This window comes from Malus domestica, chromosome 06, assembly GCF_042453785.1.
Source record: "Malus domestica chromosome 06, GDT2T_hap1".
In the NCBI taxonomy this organism is placed as follows: domain Eukaryota; kingdom Viridiplantae; phylum Streptophyta; class Magnoliopsida; order Rosales; family Rosaceae; genus Malus; species Malus domestica.
In genome coordinates, this window is record NC_091666.1 from 6,109,002 (window position 1) to 6,129,639 (window position 20,638).

General features: G+C 40.6%; 1 protein-coding gene across 1 annotated transcript; it reads right to left on the reverse strand.

Moving 5' to 3' along the window:
• Nucleotides 1-14,109: 14,109 nt before the first annotated feature.
• On the reverse strand, nt 14,110-17,016 carry LOC103409476 (protein ABA DEFICIENT 4, chloroplastic-like). The gene is made up of 6 exons (XM_008348294.4): nt 16,729-17,016; nt 16,023-16,251; nt 15,127-15,227; nt 14,683-14,811; nt 14,500-14,588; nt 14,110-14,420 (listed from the first exon to the last, which is right to left on the reverse strand). Exons 1-6 carry the CDS (start codon nt 16,768-16,770, stop codon nt 14,267-14,269), a joined length of 744 nt encoding a protein of 247 aa, XP_008346516.3. The 5' UTR covers nt 16,771-17,016; the 3' UTR covers nt 14,110-14,266.
• Nucleotides 17,017-20,638: the final 3,622 nt, after the last annotated feature.

Consider the following 20,638-nt stretch of genomic DNA (forward strand, 5'->3'; position numbering starts at 1 on the left):
AAGGAAGCCTAGGCAATTTTTTTTTTCTTTTCGAATTTTTGAATTTTCGAATTTTTGAATTTTCGAATTTTTGAATTTTCGAATTTTCGAATTTTTGAATTTCTGAAATATATATATATATATATATATATATATTTTTTTTTTAAAGCTTTGTAGGTGAAGCTTTGAGGTTGAAGCTTTGTTGGGCACCATGAATTGATTTTGCTTCACACTATCTTGATCAAGATAGTGTGAAGCTTTTGTAGGTGAAGCTTTGTAGGTGAAGCTTTTGTGTTGAAGCTTTGTAGGTCAAGCTTTTGTGGGTCAAGCTTTTGTAAGTGAAGCTTTTGTGGGTGAAGCTTTTGTGGGTGAAGCTTTTGTGGGTGAAGCTTTTGTGGGTCAAGCTTTTGTAGGTGAAGCTTTTGTAGGTCAAGCTTTTGTGGGTCAAGCTTTTGTAGGTGAAGCTTTTGTGGGTGAAGCTTTTGTGTTGAAGCTTTTGTGGGTAAAGCTTTTGTGTTGAAGCTTTTGTGGGTAAAGCTTTTGTGTTGAAGCTTTGTAGGTGAAGCTTTGGAGTTGAAGCTTTGTAGGTGAAGCTTTGGAGTTGAAGTTTTTGTTGGGTACCATGAATTGATTTTGCTTCACACTATCTTGATCAAGATAGTGTGAAGCTTTTGAGAATTTGTAGTTGTCCTCCATTGATGAAGCTTTTGTTGGTGAAGCTTTTGTGTTGAAGCTTTTGTGGGTGAAGCTTTTGTGTTGAAGCTTTTGTAGGTGAAGCTTTGGAGTTGAAGCTTTGTAGGTGAAGCTTTGGAGTTGAAGCTTTTGTTGGGTACCATGAATTGATTTTGCTTCACACTATCTTGATCAAGATAGTGTGAGGCTTTTGAGAATTTGTAGTTGTCCTCCATTGATGAAGCTTTTGTTGGTGAAGCTTTGGAGTTGAAGCTTTTGTTGAATTTGAAAATGTGGGAGAGACAACATATACAAATTTTGCTTCCACACTATTGAGCAAGAGATTGTGATGCAAGCCACACCTTGTAGTAGTCGAAGGTTTGGATGAACCATATAAATTGAATTTGCTTTGAACAGTCTTGAATTTGCTTTGAACAGTCTTGAGCTTTGGAGTTGAAGCTTTTGTTGGGTACCATGAATTGATTTTGCTTCACACTATCTTGATCAAGATAGTGTGAGGCTTTTGAGAATTTGTAGTTGTCCTCCATTGATGAAGCTTTTGTTGGTGAAGCTTTGGAGTTGAAGCTTTTGTTGAATTTGAAAATGTGGGAGAGACAACATATACAAATTTTGCTTCCACACTATTGAGCAAGAGATTGTGATGCAAGCCACACCTTGTAGTAGTCGAAGGTTTGGATGAACCATATAAATTGAATTTGCTTTGAACAGTCTTGAATTTGCTTCGAAGGTTTGAGAATTGTAGTTGCCCTCCATTGATGAAGCTTTTGTTGGCACCATAAATTGGTTTTGCTTCACACTGTCATGATCAAGAGTGTGTGAAGTTTTTGAGAATTGTGGTTGAACTCATTTGATGAAGCTTTTATTGGCACCATAAATTGGTTTTGCTTCACACTGTCTTGATCAAGACTGTGTGAAGCTTTTGAGAATTGTGGTTGCCCTCCATTGATGAAGCTCTTGTTGGCACCATAAATTGGTTTTGCTTCACACTGTCTTGATCAAGAGTGTGTGAAGCTTTTGAGAATTGTGGTTGCCCTCCTTTGATGAAGCTCTTGTTGGCACCATAAATTGGTTTTGCTTTACATTGTCTTGATCAATAGTGTGTGAAGCTTTTGAGAATTGTGGTTGCCCTCCATTGATGAAGCTCTTGTTGTCTTCACACTGTCTTGATCAAGAGTGTGTGAAGCTTTTGAGAATTGTGGTTGCCCTCCTTTGATGAAGCTCTTGTTGGCACCATAAATTGGTTTTGCTTTACATTGTCTTGATCAATAGTGTGTGAAGCTTTTGAGAATTGTGGTTGCCCTCCATTGATGAAGCTCTTGTTGTCTTCACACTGTCTTGATCAAGAGTGTGTGAAGCTTTTTACGAGTTGTAGTGTTGCATTGTTACAGTGGGGAAATGTTTGAAACAGATGCAAGAGGGCTGAATAGCTTAATCTTCGTATGCCATGCACTAAAGTTGTTGTTGGCTTGCAATAAGGCTTTGTTGGTGACTATAACTCTTGTTGGGCATAAGTGCTCGCCTAGTTAAGTTGTCAAGCTTGAGGATTTTTGATTATTTGTGAATGCTAGGAGTTCACACGTACAAGTTGTACCACTCGTCTTCTGGTAGGTGGAATGAATGGTGAGTTGCTTTCATCACTTGGTTGGTGGTACGAATGTGAGTTCTTTCATCATCTTTCATCACATTTCATCACCTGGTTGGTGGCACGAGGATGAGTTCTTTCTTCCCCTGGTTGGTGGCATGAATAGCAAGTTTCCAAATGATATTAGAGTACGGGTTGTACATTTCACCACCTGGTTGGTGACATGAGGGAGAGTATGGGTTGTACATTTCATCACCAGGTTGGTGGCATGAAGATGAGTTCCTTCTTCACCTGGTTGGTGGAATGAGTGGTAAGTTGCCAAATGATATTAGAGTACGGGTTGTACATTTCATCACCTGATTGGTGGCATGAAGGAGAGTACGGGTTGTACATTTCATCACCTAATTGGTGGCATGAATGGCAAGTTGCCAAATGATATTAGAGTATGGGTTGTACATTTCATCACCTAGTTGGTGGCATAAAGATAAGTTCCTTCTTCACCTGGTTGGTGGCATGAGTGGCAAGTTGCCAAATGATATTATAGTACGGGTTGTACATTTCATCACCTTGTTGGTGGCATGAAGGAGAGTACGGGTTGTACATTTCATCACCTGGTTGGTGGCATGAAGATGAGTTTCTTTTTCACTTGGTTGATGGCATGAGTGGCAAGTTGCCAAATGATATTAGAGTACGGGTTGTACATTTCATCACCTGGTTGGTGGCATGAAGATGAGTTCCTTCTTCACATTTCATCACCTGGTTGGTGAGAATAAGGGCAAGGTGTCTAAGCACATTTTAGTAAGTGTCGAATGACACAAAGTATGTTGAACCCTTTCAAAGCACAGTTAGCTTATGTATGAATGTGTTGGAATGTATGATTGAACGAATATACTGTGAAGCTGTTCATTTATTTGTATAGTCTTGTTGACATATACTTAGAATTTGTTTCATGTTGGAAGCATTCATGTTGAAGCTTTGAACCCAAGTGTTTCATTGCTAGAAATGTAAGAGGATTAGGATCGAGTTGTTTAAATCACCTCTTTATTGAATTCATGACAAATAGTCTTCGTTACATAGGATGTCGGACGACTGAAGCTTAACACTTGTACAATGTGAGTTTACTTGTAATAGTACTTCAAGTGATCAGGGTTCCATGGATGGCCAAGAGTCTTGCCATCGGAGCTTCTAAGCTTGTAGGAGCTAGGGCGACTGATGCCAACAACTTCAAACGGTCCATCCCAGTTTGGACTAAGTGTTCCTTCACTCGGGACTCTGTCACAGAGTAATTTTTTCTTCAATACCCAGTCCCTCACTTTGAAAGAACGAGGTTTGACCCTGGAGTCATAGTAGTTGTAGATGCACTACTTGTAGGCGACATTCCTCAAGTGAGCCTGGTTTCTGTGTTCCTCGACTAGATCTAAGTTGAGGGTAAGTTGTATGTCATTTTTGCTTTGCACGTAGTTCTGGACTCGGAACGTTGCTTGCTCAAGCTCAACTGGGACAACTGCCTCTGCACCAAAGGCAAGTGAGAATGGGGTTTCTCCTGTTGATGTCCGATACGAAGTGCGGTATGACCAAAGAACTTGGGGTACAAATTCTGGCCAACAACCTTTAGCCTTGTCCAAGCTGGTTTTCAAAGTTCGCTTGATTATTTTATTGATGGCTTCAACTTGTCCATTAGACTGGGGATGAGCTGGGGAGGCAAAACATAAGTTGATGTTGAACTTAGAGCAGAACATCTTGAACTTATTGTTGTTGAACTGTCACCCGTTGTCAGTGACTATTGCATTGGGAATGCCGAATCTGCAAAAGATGTTCTTCCATACGAAGTCTTTTATTTTTGCCTCAGTAATGGTTGCCAAGGGTTCTACTTCGGCCCACTTTGTGAAGTAGTCAACTGAAATGATTGCATAGCGAACCTTGGCCTTTCCGGCAGGCATTGGGCCGATCAAATCAAGTCCCCATTAGGCGAAGGGCCAAGGGCTGATCATAGGAGTGAGCGGCTCGAGAGGGGAGTGAGGAATAGTTGCGTAATGTTGACACTTATCACATGTGCGGGATATTCTGATAGCATTTGGTAGAGTGTTGGCCAGTAATATCCTTGGTGAAAAGCCTTGTGTGTCGAGATCCAACATGATCTCCACAGACTCCTTCATGTATTTCCCGAAGGACAGTTTTCGCCCCTGCTGGCGTAAGGCATTTTAGGTATGGTAGGTTAAAACCCTGCTTGTAGAGTTGGTCATTAATGATCGAGTAACGGGTAGCCTTGTATCGAATCTGCTTAGCTTGGACTTTGTCATTTGGAAGGGTGCCATGAGCAAGGAATCTATAAATCAGGGTAATCCAACTATCCCCCTGTTGTAAGTTGTACACTTCCGCAGCCATAGTGTTTGGTGCTGCCAACAATTTGACCTAAATTTTTCTCCCAATCTTGTCTTCCACCGCTGAGGCGAGGCGAGCCAAAGCATCTGCATGACTGTTTGCCGCTCGAGGAATTTGGGTGATCTGGTAGTGGAAGTGCTTAAGCAACAATTGTGTTTGTGCCAGATATGCTGCCATGGAGCTATCCTTAGCGTCAAAGTTGTTGGTTACCTGGTTAACCAATTGGGAGTCACTGAAGATATTAATTTGTTTAACCCCAAGGTGTTTGGCCAAACGTAAGCCTGCTAGGAGGGCTTCATATTCGGCCTCATTGTTCAACGCCTTGAATTTGAAACGAAGAGCATACTCCATCGCCACTTTGTCAGGGGTCGTAAGGACTAGTCCTGTTCCACAACCTTGTTTGTTGGACAAGCCATCAACATATAGACTCCATGCTAGGGGTGTTGGTTATATTTTCTGAGTTTCCGAGGGTAATAAAATCACTTCTTTAGGCGTAGAAACAATGTCAACATGATATGTGAAGTTGGTGATGAAGTCTGTCACTGCTTGGCCCTTCTCAGCTGGCGTTGGTTGGTAGGAGATGTCAAACTCACCCAATGCTATCGCCCATTTGATCATTCGCCCAGAAGTGTCAGGACTTTGGAGTATCTGTCGAAGATGATGATTGGTAAGCACGATGATGAAGTGTGCTTGGAAGTAAGGGCGAAGTTTTCGAGCAGACATGACCAATGTTAGAGCCAATATCTCAATGTTGGAGTATCGTGTCTCTGCATCTTGTAAGGCCTTGCTAGCGTAGTAGACAGGCCGTTCGACATTACCATCATTTCGAATGAGAACGGAACTTACTGCTGAAGCCGATACCGACAAATCGATAATGAGAGTGTCACCAACCTCAGGTTTGGAGAGCAAAGGGGTTTTACTCATGTAGTCTTTGAGGTTCTTGAATGCCTTAGAACATTTATCAGTCCATGTAATGTACTTCTTACTTCCCTTAAGTGCTTTGAAGAAAGGAGCACATATGTCTGTGGCCTTAGAGATGAACCTAGTTAAGGCTGCCACTTTGCCAGTAAGGCTCTGGATGTCTTTTGAAGTTATCGGTTCCTTCATGTTGAGGATTGCTTTGATCTTCTCGGGATTAGCCTTAATGCCTCGTTGGCTTATCATGAGGCCTAATAATTTGCCAAAGCCTACGCCGAAGGCACATTTGTTAGGGTTCAACCTCATTCGATACCTTTTCAGAATGGTGAAAGTTTCAGATAGGTTGGTGATGTGTTGGTCAGCATGTTTGCTCTTGACTAGAATATCATCAACGTAAACTTCCCTGCTCTTCCCAATCTGTTCGGCGAACATTGAATTGACCAGTCTTTGATAAGTCGCTCCTGCATTCTTTAGGCCGAAGGGCATAACTTTATAGCAATATAGTCCCCTGTTAGTAGTGAAGGCTGTGTGTTCTTGGTCCGGAGGGTTCATGAGGATTTGGTTGTATCCTGAGTAAGCTTCTATGAAGCTTAGGAGTTCACACCCTGACGTAGAGTCTATAAGTCTGTCTATGAGAGGAAGGGGAAAGTTATCCTTCGAGCATCCTTTATTTAGGTCGGTGTAATCGACACACATTCTCCACAAGACCTGTTGGAGCAGGAGACTTTCCTTGGTCGGATTCTTCTTAACAAGGACAACATTTGCTACCCACGTTGGATAACTGACTTCGCGAATGAAGCCTATGTCTTTGAGTTTTTCAACTTCTGCCTTCATTGCCTCGTACAGTTCAGCGTCATAAGATCTTCGCTTCTGTCTCACTGGCTTGGTTTTGGGGTCAATACTTAAGCGATGGCAGATGATATCGGGAGAGATGCCTGGCATGTCCTCGAATGACTAGGCGAAGACCTCAGTGTTCTCTTGCAAAAACGAGATCAATGCCAACTGAATGGGTGGTGACAAGGTGGTGTCAATCTTCACCATGCGATCCGGCTAATCTTTTGAGATAGAGACATTCTCCAACTCTTCAGCGGGTTGTGCGTGCTGGGTGAAAGAGTCATCTCGAGGATCGTCGGGGTTGACTGTTACCACCATGAAGATCCAAGTTGGCTTCGTCTAGGCTGATATTTATGACTTGGTCATGTATAGAAAGGGTTTCCTTGGGCACAGGTAGGTGCTGTTGCTTGACCGAAGTGTTGTAACATGATTGTGCACTAAGTTGATCTCATCTGATGTAACCATTGCCATAGGGGGTTGGAAATTTCATCAACAACATATGTGTAGATACCATGGCCTTGAGATCATTGATGCCCGTGCGTCCGAAGATGACATTGTATGTCGTTGGGCAATCAACCACCAGGAAGTTAGTGGTAATGGTAGCTGCGTAAGGGCCTGTACCAATGGTGAAAGGTAAGTGTATGCTCCCCAAAGGTTGCACGATATCACCGGAGAAGCTTATTAGACGGAAAATCGAGCGATCGAGCAAGTGTTCAGCTACATTAAGTGCCCTGAGAGCTTCAGCAAACATGATATTGACTGAAGCCCCCGTGTCAACCAGGATTCGTCGTACTTCAAAGTTGGCCATGTGAGTTTCCACGATCAGTGGGTCATTGTGAGGGTATATGATACCTCTTTCTTCCTCAGGGTAGAAACATATTGGATCCTAGTTAGGCTTTTGATACTTACCTCTCCTAATGTCTTCCACGTGAAACACTTGGTGGCCAGACCTTAAAGCTCGTTCACTATTTTTCATGGCCCTGTTGGAAGATTTAGATATGGGTATGCCACCACTTATGGAATATATCACATTCACCGGGCGTTGGTTACGGTTACCCCTTGGAGGGTGAAGGAGGAATTGATCAATTTTTCCTTCACGTGCCAAATCTTCAACATGATCATTAAGGGTGATACACTTCTCGCCGTCATGGTCGTTATGCTCGTGGTAGCAGCAAAATGTGCCCGTGTTCTTCGTGGACTTGTAATCCGGGTGCCTCGGCTTTGGTTTCGGTATCAAGTGTGCTATGCTGGGGTAAATGGCCACGCATGTGGGGTTCAAAGGTGTGTATGCCTCATAACTCGGGGTAGGGGCTGTCTTGACATGTGCTTGACCCACTGTGTTAACTGTCTGGGGTCGGGGATTATCATAACGATACCCTTGGTTATTGCGGTAGTGTCCCTTACTCCTTTTACTAAAATGAGACTGGTGAGGATGTAAATCTTTCTTTTTGCCTTGAGATTGATATGTCTGTTGACTTGGCAAAGTATTAGGTAAGGCAGGAGGAGGCACCGCTGCCGTTTGGAAGGTCGAGGTCTTCTCATTTGGTTGGATCTGGCTTCGACTCCCTACTTGCTGATAAGGGGTGGCTGTGGGGGGTTTCCCTTGATATGTCATTGCCTCGGCGGAGGCATGGTTGCAAGCCCGTGCCATCACTTCAGAGTAAGGCTTCCAAGTGTTGGCATTGATCATGTACTTGAAGTGTCATGTAGGCCTGCTGTGAAGGCTTTGAGGGCAGTCTTGTCGTCTGCCTCGGCACAACGGGAATACTCATGGCTGAAGCGGCTATCATACATACGTAGTGACTCGTCTGGCTTATGGTGAATAGTGTACAAGTCATCCGTAGAGTGCAAGCGATCGGTCTGGAAAATGTGTTGAGAAACAAACAGTTTCCTCAATTCTTCAAATGAGTCTATTGTCTCAGGTGGAAGATGACTATACCAGTTTAGAGCTCCACCAGAGAGGGTAGAGGGGAAGAGAAGACATCGTTCTTCGTCGGTGTGCATCCGGTATGCCATAGTGGACTAAAAAAGATTAAGGTGTTCAATCGGGTCCTCTTTTCCAATATAGAGTTGCAAGCCAAACTTCTACTTTGTCTTTGCTTGGAAGGGGTGTCGAGGATCCTCCTTGTAAGAGGGCCAGGCCTAGGTTGGTTCCAATCAGGTATCTCAGATTGTCGTTCGGCCTTCAACTTGTTTACTTCCTTAAGAAGTTGTAGGACAAGAGGGTCCTGAGTGGAGTCATGTACCACTGGAGCCTTCTTTCGTAAATCTCCATCTCCTATTGGAAGTATGAAGGTTTGATCAAGAGCATGTGATTTTTCCCTTGACTCGCCGTACTGACTTCCAAGGTATGTCTGTCGGAACATTTCTGAGTCCCCTATACCTTCATGTTTCTCTAGGACTTGTTGCCCCTTCCCCAAATTGGTAGCTGGCCTGGGACATGGGAGGGGATCGGGTCTTTCAGAGACCCTTAGGTCATTGATCTTCGAGCTTACATGGATGGGATTGTCTTGATGTTGCTTTAGGAAATCTTGACAGTCGCGAAAGACGGCTTTCGATCCTTCCACTCCTTTTGTAAGGAGGTGTCTTCCTCCACTTTTCCTGCTTCGGGTCGAAGCAGCTGGGTTGAGAGAAATCTCATGTTGATCAATGTTTTAATGATTAGCTCGCTCCTCATCAGGGATACCCATGTCGAAGGAAAGTGACCTTCCGTGTTGGGGGCCACCCAGATGATGGTTGATGTCCACAGGGGCAACGAGTTCGCGTGTTTGAGTATGCCTAGTTTCGTGGAGCGTCTCAAGGAGCTTCTCATACTGCTCCTGGAGGACCTCATTCTTCATCGCTATCTTGTTGTTTTGAGCTTCTAGCTCATCAACTTTAGCTTGAAGAACAACCTTCTTTCCTTCATTCTTTCGTTGCTTCGCACTAGGTGCAAGAGGGGTGTCATTCTGTGTGCTGTGGCTTCCTTCACTCCCCATGTTGGAGAGGGATGCCTAGTCAAAAGAGAGTGTACGAATGGTGGAAACCACCTTGACAAAGCTGAAAAGAGTGGGAATAAGTGTCGTTCCCACAGACGGCGCCAAATGTTGATGCACAAAATCAGTGAGGACTTTGATACAATAGAAAATGTTAAGTTTGGGACCTTTGCTAGATTGCTCCGGTCGCTAGTGTGGATAAGTATGTAAATGGATAGAGACAGGGAAGCAAACACAAGATGTACGTTGTTCACCCAGATTGGCTACGTCCACGGAGTAGAGGAGTTCTCATTAATTGTGAAGGGTTTACACAAGTACATAGGTTCAAGCTCTCCTTTAGTGAGGACAAGTGAATGATTTAGTACAAATGACATTAGGAAATATTGTGAGAGAATGATCTCTATTTATAAAAGAGAGTTTCTAGTTTCATTCTGACATTGACATATGTCGTGTTGTGATTGGCTTCTGATGTTAACACATGTCGCGCTATGATTGGCTTCTGATGTCGACACGTGTTGTGCTGTGATTGGCCTCCTGGTTGGAGGGAAACTCTTTTGGGTCTTTGACGGTATAATGTTGACCGGTGCTCAGTAGTTTCGGGATTAGTCAAGTATGGTACAAACAGAGTTAACTTTGGAGAGTAAATTAGACATAAGATTCGCAACCTATATGAAATTTATGGGCATATAGGCGAGAAAAAGACGGTATTACATTCTAAAGTGTATGAAGTGACTTAAGTTGACCAAAAATTGGATAAAATAGCTTTGAATATAATAGTAGGGATGAAATTAGCAGTTTTTAATGAATTTAGGGACTTAAGTTACCAAAAAAATAATTCAAAGACCTAATTTTCACCAAGGTGATAGTTCAGAGACTAAATCGGCACTTCACCTAGAAATCAAAACAAGATGTTGATGTGGCTTAATCGTAACCATTTAAATAGGAAGGAAATGAATGAGGGGTAAATTAGAAGGAGAAAGAATCATACTCCAGATCGAAGAGGAGAAAGTTAGGGGGTTGGTGGGACCCAATTTTTGTTAAAATATAAATAGGGGTGTGCTATCCGCACGCTCTTTTTTACTTCATACACACACTCTTAATTTGCAACTGTCAGATCGATTGAATTAAAGAAGATCAAATAACAGAAATTAACAAGGGGTGTGTGAGAAGTAAAAAGAAATATGCTATCCGCACACCTTTTTTTACTTCATACACACTCGAAATTTGCGACCGTTAGATCGATTGAATTAAAGAAGATTAAATGAGAGAAATTAACAAGAAGTGTGTGAGAAGTAAAAAGGGGTGTGTGGATAGCACACCCCTATAAATAAAATAAGAATATGGATTTATAACCGTTTGATTTGTTGTGTATGGTCAAGATTACTTGATTCCTAAGATCCTCACATTCGGATTCTGGGGAGGATCCTTATCCGAATCTGTGACCCACTTTGACCCACTCGTACTAGAGATAGAGCAGTCAAGAAACATCAATCTCTTATGAGTTATGACTCTCCTCCCAACTCTCTGTCGGAAATAGGGAAGCACAAAAATGCTTGCCATTTCAAGTTTTCTTACCTTCTTGTTCATTCATGGACTACCACTACTACTACATCTGTTAGTAGTAATGTCGCAGTCCAGTTACATGGCGACCCCGATGGCCACCCCTCAAGATTTTTCTGGCCTTCACACGGATGAATTTACAGTAGTATCAAGAAGAGTATACAAGATATCCGCCACCAACAGCCATATATTCTTAGAAACTCTATATTTCCCCATCTGCCTGTTCATGGTTCATCATGCAATGTCCATTTTTCTGTATGCATGTTATGTTACATCCGTATTTCCATGGTCAAGAATCCAATAATCAAGATCTCACAGTCGAAAATTCAGGCGTATGATAGATCGGAGCATAGTAGAATTTTTGCTCCCCTCATGAAATCAAAAGTAATAATAATATATACATCCGCCTTTTAATGTTGCAAACCACAAAAAATGAATGACTTGTCAATGTATTTGATCAAAGATAGTATGAGATCTGTGCTTTCAAGGAGAACAACATATTTGTAAATTGCGTGCCGACGAACATAAGAATCTTCATCCGTTCATTCATTCAAATCAGGGTTTTCTTTTCAACTTCCGCAAAAACCTGATTGTTGCGGAACAATTTCAATTGTCAATGCATATTACGTGTGCCGGAATTTCCAGCACTTTTAGTCAGTGCTTTGGCATTATGAGTAACGATTCCAACGGGACAGAAAAAGAGGCAAAGAGAAACTGAATGTCGCGTCTCAATTTCGTTGTCCAGTCCATCGAGAAAAACCTGCCTGGAAAAATGAATACGCGTGTTAGAACCGAGAAACTCACGGACACAGACACAGCAAAGTGAGAGGAAAACAGCTGCCGTGCAGCAAATAGATCCACCACCAACAAGTGAATCCAAGCAGAAGCTAATGCCATCTCATTCGAAAACATCTTTCCTATACCAGGCAGCTGCACATATAGTAGATAGGCAGAAAAAAAAAAGAGTTTCGTATAACGACATTTTCCTAACTTATCAGAACTGAATGTATATGTGCTAATACATACCTCAGGAAGCCAGTATTTACTTGCAAAAATCAACTGTAGCGTTTCAGGAGTCCAATAGAGGTATAGAAGATAGGCATAGAGAATTCCCAGCACGATATACGGGATGCTACTTTCAATGGAAATTTTCATCCGCATTTCCATGAGTTGAAATAATTAGGTACATCGGTTTAAGTTCAGTAAACCATGAAAAAAAGAGGGAATTTTCAACCTACCGATATAACAGATCGAGGAAATTTAAAGTCGTAAAGACTCAATTTGAGATGAAATATGCCATCAGTACATCCATGTATTTCGGGAAAGAGATGTAACAATTTGGGGAAAAAAACACACAGAACTGAATAGTGAATACGTTCATATAAACTTTCAAATATATACGACAATTATGATAATTAACCTACAAGTTGAACGAAAATTGATACATTGAATGAGAATCAGAGGACTGAAGTAAATACAGAAACATACTAGTTCAGCTTTAGGAGCCAGAACCATGAGGGCATAGAACGGGAGAACTGCAGTTGTTCCGAAAGTAAAAGCAGTGCTAGCAATTTTATCAGAAATATTTGAAACTAAGCTTACCTCCAGCCCTTCCATCCCTTATCCTTGCACTAACATGAGGGGCGTGACAGCAAACGTATGGATCACAAGAACATGAAATGGCAAAAAGTACTTGCAGCTTTTTACATTACTGTCAATACATAGATGCATCCAAATTACTCGACTTAATATAAATTATGAGGGACTCGGATTCTCTCCGGAACTTTTTCTGTACCCCATATTAGCCGTCCAGTTAAATCGTACGGTGCGAAACGCTGATGTTTTCCATCAAAACAACATCGTTTCTATCTTATATAAACTACCTATTACAAATCCTTTGGTGTCTTCACCAGTGCTTTGGAGAGTAGCACGTGAGAGCAATTGTGAGATTACGAAGAGTGGGGTTGGTATTGGCAAAGCTAGCAAGTAAAATGATCAAAATTAATTAACTTGTTTCACAAGAAACAAATCCAAGGATTAAAGTTTGATTAGTAGAAGCTTCAGTGGAAAGAATAAGATGACGAGAAAAAAAGAAAAAAGGGTGTGACATATTACTCAACTTGTCCTATACATATACATAAAGAGCTTAGCTAAGTTGGTTAGAGCAGTGTGCTCCATTACTTTGGATTTAAGTTTGAATTCTTTTTTTGTAATTTAGATAATTTTAAAGTAGAGTGTCATTTGAAATTCGGGGTAGCAATTCTGCTGCCATCTCTTTGGCTTTATATACAAAGAATGGGTTTGAAATTCGGGGTGATAATTCCGGTTTGAGGTGAATTTTATCATTGTATCTGTGACACACTTATATTAGAGATAGGGAGTATATGTATTATAATAATATTATTTTTTGAAAGAAGCAAACAATAGGAAAATTAATACTTATTTATCCAAAGAAACATCAATCCCCTACGAGTCATGACTCTCCTCCCAACTCCAAGTCGGAAACAGGGAAGCCCAAAAAGGCTTGTCAATCCAAGTTTTCTTACCTTCTTGTTCATTCATGGACTACTACTTCTGCAACTGCTAGTAGTAATGTCGCAGTCCAGTTACATGGCAACCGCGACGGCCGCTCCTCAAGGTTTTTCTGGCCTTCCCATGGGTGAATTTATAGTATCAAGAAGAGCCTACAGGAGATCCCCGCCCCCGTCACCGAAATCTAATGTTCCATTTCATTTCCTACCACGACCGGAGTGGTCTCCACCGCCACCGCACCCGAAACCTAATGTTCCCATTCATTTCTTGCCACCACCGGAGCAATGTCCGCCGCTACCACCACCACCCCGGCCATATATTCTTAGACCTTAGTAAGTTAGAAACTCTATATTTCCCCATCTGTCTGTTCACGACTTTCATTATGATTCACCAAGGAAGCCCATTTTGCTGTATGCATGTTATGTTACTTTCATTAGTGTAAGCATGTTACGTTACTTTCATTAGTGTATGCTTGTTGTGTTACTTTCATTAGATCCGTGGTCAATAATCTAATGACCAGAATCTAACAGCCGAAAATTCTGGAGCATGGTAGAATTTTAGCTCTCCTTGTGAAATCAAAAGTAATAATACATAGATCCGCCTGTTAGTGATGTAAACCACCAAAAACAAAAAAAAAAAAAACTTGTCAACGTATTTGATCAAAGATAGTATGATATATGTGCTTTCAACGAGAACAACATATTTGTAAATTGCCGACGAACATAAGAATCTTCATGCGTTCAATCATTCAAATCAGGGTTTTCTTTTCAACTTCCGAAAAATCCTGATTCTTGCGGAAAAGTTTCAATTTTCAATGCATATTACGTGTGCTGGAACTTCCAGCATTTTTAGTCAGTGCTTTGGTAATGACATGAGTAACGATTCCAACGGGACAGAAAAAGAGGCAAAGAGAAACTGAATGTCGCGTCTCAATTTTGTTGTCCAGTCCATCACGAAAAACCTGCCTGGAAAAATGAACGCGCGAGTGTTAGAACCGAGAAACTCACAGACACAGACACAGCAAAGTGAAAGGAAAAGAGCTACCTTGCAGCAAAGAGATCCACAACCAACAAGTGAATCCAAGCAGAAGCTAATGTCATCTCATTCAAGAACATCCTTCCAATACCCGGCAGCTGCACATATAGTAGATAGGCAGAAAAAGAAGAGTTTCGTATGAAGACATTTTCATAACGTATCAGAACTGAATGTATATGTGCTAATACATACCTCAGGAAGCCAGTATTTACTTGCAAAAATCAACTGTAGAGTTTCAGGAGTCCAAGAGAGGTATAGTAGATAGGCATAGAGAACTCCCAGCACGATATACGGTATACTACTTTCCATGGAAATTTTCGTCTGTGTTTTACGTGAGTAGAAATAATTAGGTGCATCAGTTTAAGTTCAGCAAACCATGAAAAAAAGGGGTTCTCAACCTACCGAGAAAAGAGATTGAGGAAAATTTGAGTAATAAAGACTCAATTTGAGATGAAATATGCCATCAGTACAACCATGTATTTCAGGAAAAGAGATGTAACGATTTGAGGGAAAAAACACACACACGACTGACAGCTTTCAAATATATACGACAACTATGATAATTAATCTACACGTTGAACGAAAACTGATACATTGAATGGAAATCAGAGGACCGAAATAAATACAGAAACATACTAGTTCAGCTTTAGGTGCCAGAACCATGAGGGCATAGAATGGGAGAACTGAGGCTGTTCCGAAAGTAAAGGCAGTGCTAGCAATTTGAGAACTTGCCAACCCTGTAAAACAAAAAGAACATCAAACTTATTTTATCAGTAATATTTGAAACTAAGCCTACCTCCAGCACTCCCATCCCCTTGTCCTCACAGTAACATGAGGGGCGTGACAGCAAACGTCTGGATCACAAGAACATGAAATGGCTAAAAGATTTTTCAATTCCAGAAGTTATCAAACTTACATGCACCATATGACACTGCTATTAGTAACTATTTATAGAAATTATTACAGGAGTTTCCGAAAGAGAGAACAATAAACTTAAAAGGTAGGGCGAAAATGTTAATACCATATGTACCCAACAGCCAAAACAATAGAACGAGAAGTGACAAGAACATTGGCAGAAAAAGTTATCTAGCAAGTGTTTCTAATGTTTGGTTGACTTTGATCGAGTCAGTTTGGCAAGCAGGACATTCACAGTGATCTTAAAAAACCATTCAGCAGCTAAAACCTGGTGGTCTCTAAGTTACAGCTTTTTTGTTCATATCCCTACATTGTTCTGCACATATGGGGTATATCAACGGCTTCACCCGAAACATGCTACAGACTTTTCAATTTTCATAGTTTTGTTTGACTTAGGCATAGCATGAGATACTTGCGAATCTTTATCCTAAATTTGTAACTCAAATACCTCTGTGTTAGGAATCTGTTACTAGAAGAAATGTCTGAAGTAATAAACAAGTTACTAACATGCATAAAACTACTTTCGAACTTCGCAAGATATGCAAAAATTTAATGAGCCACGTAAAATGATGTTAATATACATGACTAAAAGGAAATAAAGTGGCAGAGGGGATCACATGACGTGTATACTTGAGAGATTTTTCGAAGTGGAACGATACTCTCATGCCTTGGTCTCATAGTAACTCTCGAACCTCCCAAAAAACTCCAGCTCTTGTGTAAGTGAGCTCCCACTGTCACAAGCTGATGACCAAACAGTTCAGTTTTACTACTTGTGAGTGGAAAATCGAACATTTGTTTGCTTCTATCATTACTCCGAGGTCTCAACGTCTTCTTAGCGTGGTCAATCTACAAGAAACGGAAGTTCAATTGTAAGAGAAGTTCCCAAATCACAAGATTATACAGAGTAACTAAACACGTTATGAATCGGTCAATAATTCTTCGACATTACAAGTAGGGACAGCAGCAGAAGCACAATAAAAATTACTCGAGCAAAGTAACCCATCAAGTTCACACAGCATTTTACTTTCATGAGCCCTCTGAGCTCTAAACTATGACAAAAATTGCTTTGATTTCTAATTTTCTATATAATTTATATATACCATTTGGAAATTATATACGCAGCAACAAAAGAAGAAGAGTTATTAAGGCCAAGAGAAACAATCTCTGCTGCACCCAAACTGCAAATCCAAAGAAAAAAACACAACTTTTCAACCTATATGCCAAACTAGAGATTACCCATTTCGAGTGGATCATAAATTCATCAAAAACTAGCACAAATCTATAACCTACAAAGAAACTATAAGAGAAATAAAAGAAGAATACCTTGGAAATGGAAGGGAGGGAAAAGGAAGAAGAGAGGGCCATGTTTTGTTTTGTTGCGAGACCAGAAAACCCAGGAAGACAACAATAATGGCTGATTCATTTCACTCGCTTTTTAAGGGATCCTTTGCTGAAACTCGGGAAAGAAAACAAAACAAAACGTGGAAAGTTAGTTCAGTATTGGAATGAGTAAAGTAGACTACTGTAAGCCTGGTTTCCACTGAGAGATGCACAGAACAGGACACATACGAAGCTCGGGACTTGGAGAGAGAGAGAGAGAGAGAGAGAGAGAGAGAGAGAGAGAGAGAGATAGGACCTAAACGATTTTAAAATAAAAAATCTATGAAAAATGTTTGAAAATTTTGAGTTTTAATGATAAAGATAAAATAAAAGGTAAAATGAATAATATCAGAATTGATTTTTTAATGTAAAAATATGGTTTTTCGTTAAAGTAAACTGTACAAGAACTTTTCATTAAAGTTCCCTTTTAAAATTGAATAAATTTCCCTGAATACAACCGACCATTAAATTATGTTACAAAGGATAAGTCATTTCCAATGTAACATTTGTAATATAAAATAATGTTGCACCGTCATTTATCTAATAAGGAACGTTTGGTTACAATTTAGAATCCGTTATTATATGTTTGCTCTAGTTTTTGTTGTTTTATGTTGAAACTGTATTTCTTTGCCCATAGACAATAAGCTTCGATGTATTGGGGCTACATGTATCAGAACAAGTTATGACATAATATGTCTTGTTCATCTCAACGAAATGAACAGAATGGCTATCGCAATTCCAAAAATATTCAGACTTTCTGGCACGCACAACCTTGGTATCCTTCAAATACCAGGGAATGCACATGTTGGTTGACACTCGAAGGTGATGAAGCCATATTATGATACATGAGAACTAGAAACAATTAACCGACATAAATAAAACTTGTAAATTTAATTATAATGAGTATGCAATTGTGGAACGTGTTCAGAGCATACAACTAATTTGAGACACTAAAAAGGAAAAATATAAAATTGAATGAGCAAAGGAATGGGTCCCACAACGAGAGGACTCGAAGATGCCGATGCGGGAATGCCTTGATGCTGGGATTGTACGCCTCGATTCTAAGTCCCGAGAGGGCGCAAAACAAAAACATGAGTGGGTCCCAGTTGATATATAAGTGATACTAAAATAGTTATTCATCAACGTACTAACCCCCAAAGTTTATAAAAACTCAATAGTATAATATGTAATAGGTTTTCCGAAAACCCTAGCATGCCATAAAACCTTTCATAAAACATATATTGTATATAGGGTGCTTAGTAGTAGTAGCACAAGGCATATATATATATATATATATATATATATAAATCTTCATTCGCCTGAAGGCACTACATCTCTCGGCTGAAGCTTGTATATAATCATCAATCATATATACCACAAAGAACGTAAAGTTGATAAAGCATCATAATGCATCATAATTCATAAAGCGTGAAACCAATTTACTCATAAACGTTCCATACAACTAGCAATTAAATCATGCTTTTCATGTATACATTTCTAATAGTAAAATCATGCATTTTAGAATGGGTCCACTCATAGATACTTCGCCATCGAAGAGTCGTGCAAACTAGAGAGGACGGAAACACCATAAACAATTGCACCTAAGCACGTAAAGGTACCAATTAATAAAACTATACTAAAACAGTTGAATTTGAGAAAATGGACGTTAGAAACAGATTTAGAACGTTGAAAAACCAAAAGGGGGACCTCGGGTATCCCCACACGCTGCGAGGCTGCAGCCTGAACGGCCATGCGCCAATTTGGGTCATAAAAAAGTTGGCCGAAAAAGTCGTTGGGGCCATCGTGGACGGCGGCGGAGCATAGTACCTCCAATGGAGGCACGTGGAGCTAAGATAGGCACTCACACGTAAGCCCACGTGCAGACCCACGCGTTGGCTAGGCTTTTAGGATGGGCCGGTTCAGCTGGGTTAGGCCGAGGGTTTTGGGCCCAAGGTTGTGCCTAGGCAACTGGGTTTGGGTTTCTCGGCTATTGGGTTGGGTTGGACAATTAGGCCGGCTTAGGTTTTATGGATCAGGTTTGACCCGTTTCCAGGTCGGGTTGGCTGTTTCAAGGAAGAAGAAGGCCGAAGCTCTCCCCGCTTCGTTTAGATTCAAAACCCAACTAAAACCTATCATGCAAAATACCAAAATGAAGCCCAAGGAACAAGGAAGAGATTTGTACCAATGAGAGGTTGAGAGGTGGTCAGAGTTGGTCGGAAAATGGCCTGGAAGCTACGAGTCCTTCCCCGAAACTTGGGAAAGTTTCCCTGAGTAGATTTCTGCATAAAAAACTAGTCATTTGGATGGTCAGGGGCTTACCTAGTCGGAGAAACCAAGAACTGGCCGACATGGTGGGTGTGCTCAGCCATTGATAGGTGTCTCTGTGCTTCATAGAGAAGGGGAGAGAGATAAGGCAAATAGTGAGGGTGATGGTGGTGGTGTTACCGTCGTTGTCGTGGTTGTTTGGGTGTCAATGGCTCGAAGATGAGAGGTGAATGTAAAGAGAAAGACTTATGAAAGGGAGAGATGAGAGGGACTTGAGAGTTGTGATGAAGAAGAAAGGGCACAGGTTCAAAAAGGAAGAAAGGGGAGAAGGCCGGGGAACCAAAAAGGAAATGGGCCCTAATGGCACACGGTTTAAAACCCATGAAAGCAACATTAAAAAAATATCTTTCAACCCAAGGTGGAAATTATGAAAATACCCTTCCATTTCGTAAATTCCGAGATGGGTCGTTACAATCTACCCCCATTAAGAAAATTTCATCTCGAAATTTGAAATAACTTACTAAAAGTAAATACTCGAAGATAGGAAGAAGAATATAAATATAAGAAGAAATCATGTCAGAGCGGTTGCATCAAAGAGAATATGCCACACCGTCGCGAGCGGGTTGCAATGGTTCCATTTGGATGCTTCCAGGTTCATACGTTCTTCCCCCATTAGTATAAAAGTAGAAACATACTTTATAAGGGTATAATGTCAAAAATATATAATAACATAAGGTCAAAAGTATGTACGTATAATATGATAACGTCAAAATAGATATGTATTAACATAAAGGTCAAAAAACTCGTTCCGAACTTAGTAGTAAAAGTGGAAATGACTCAACCAAACATTTGTAACGTAAAAAATACAATGTGTAACTAATATAAGGTAATCAAAATACTTGTACTGAAGATCAAAATAAAAAATGAGAGTGGGTCTAGCCCAAGCATTCATAACGTCACATACTCCGAGAACAGGTGTGTGTCTTTGGGTCGAGCCCCAACAATAACTAAATAGTAACAACTATTGTATACTGGTCTACCTACCCACTTGCTTAACGAACCCAACGAATAAGTGATCGATATTACAGTTGGCCATTAGCGATATCGACAACACATTGTTCTCTCGATAAGCAAGTAGTAATTTTCTAAGGGTGTAAACATACCAATTTGTCCAACCACCAAGGCGACAACAACACAAGCACATAGTTTCTCAAATCGTAAAATCAAACATCCAAAAACCAATTCGCAAAACTCTACTGTCAAACCAGTCCTGCCAATAGAATCAATCATACGAAGTCTCAAATAGTGCCACACTCAAACTATAAATAAAAACTATTGTTGTAACTACTCCAAAAAGATTGGTGCAAAATATAATTATTCAGAAACCACAAATCAAAAGAACACAACACGTCTTCCAAGGTCTAGATAGTTCGTTCAGACTGTCCAACAGTCAACGAATAAAAATGTGATACATGACAAACAACTTAGTACTCAAGGCCTTCACGAAAACTTCACAAAACTTAGAAGTGAAATGCACATCACGATGATGTACAAAAGTGATGATACATCGAGAACCAGAACAGTGTAA

Excerpts from the sequence above, each read along its gene's own strand:
- LOC103409476 (XM_008348294.4), bottom strand. The coding sequence starts at position 16,770 with ATGGCCCTCTCTTCTTCCTTTTCCCTCCCTTCCATTTCCAAG. Across the intron at positions 16,252-16,728 it reads CCCTCCCTTCCATTTCCAAG|ATTGACCACGCTAAGAAGAC; the intron begins GTATTCTTCTTT and ends CGTTTCTTGTAG. Across the intron at positions 15,228-16,022 it reads CTCTCAAGTATACACGTCAT|GGTTGGCAAGTTCTCAAATT; the intron begins GTGATCCCCTCT and ends TTTGTTTTACAG.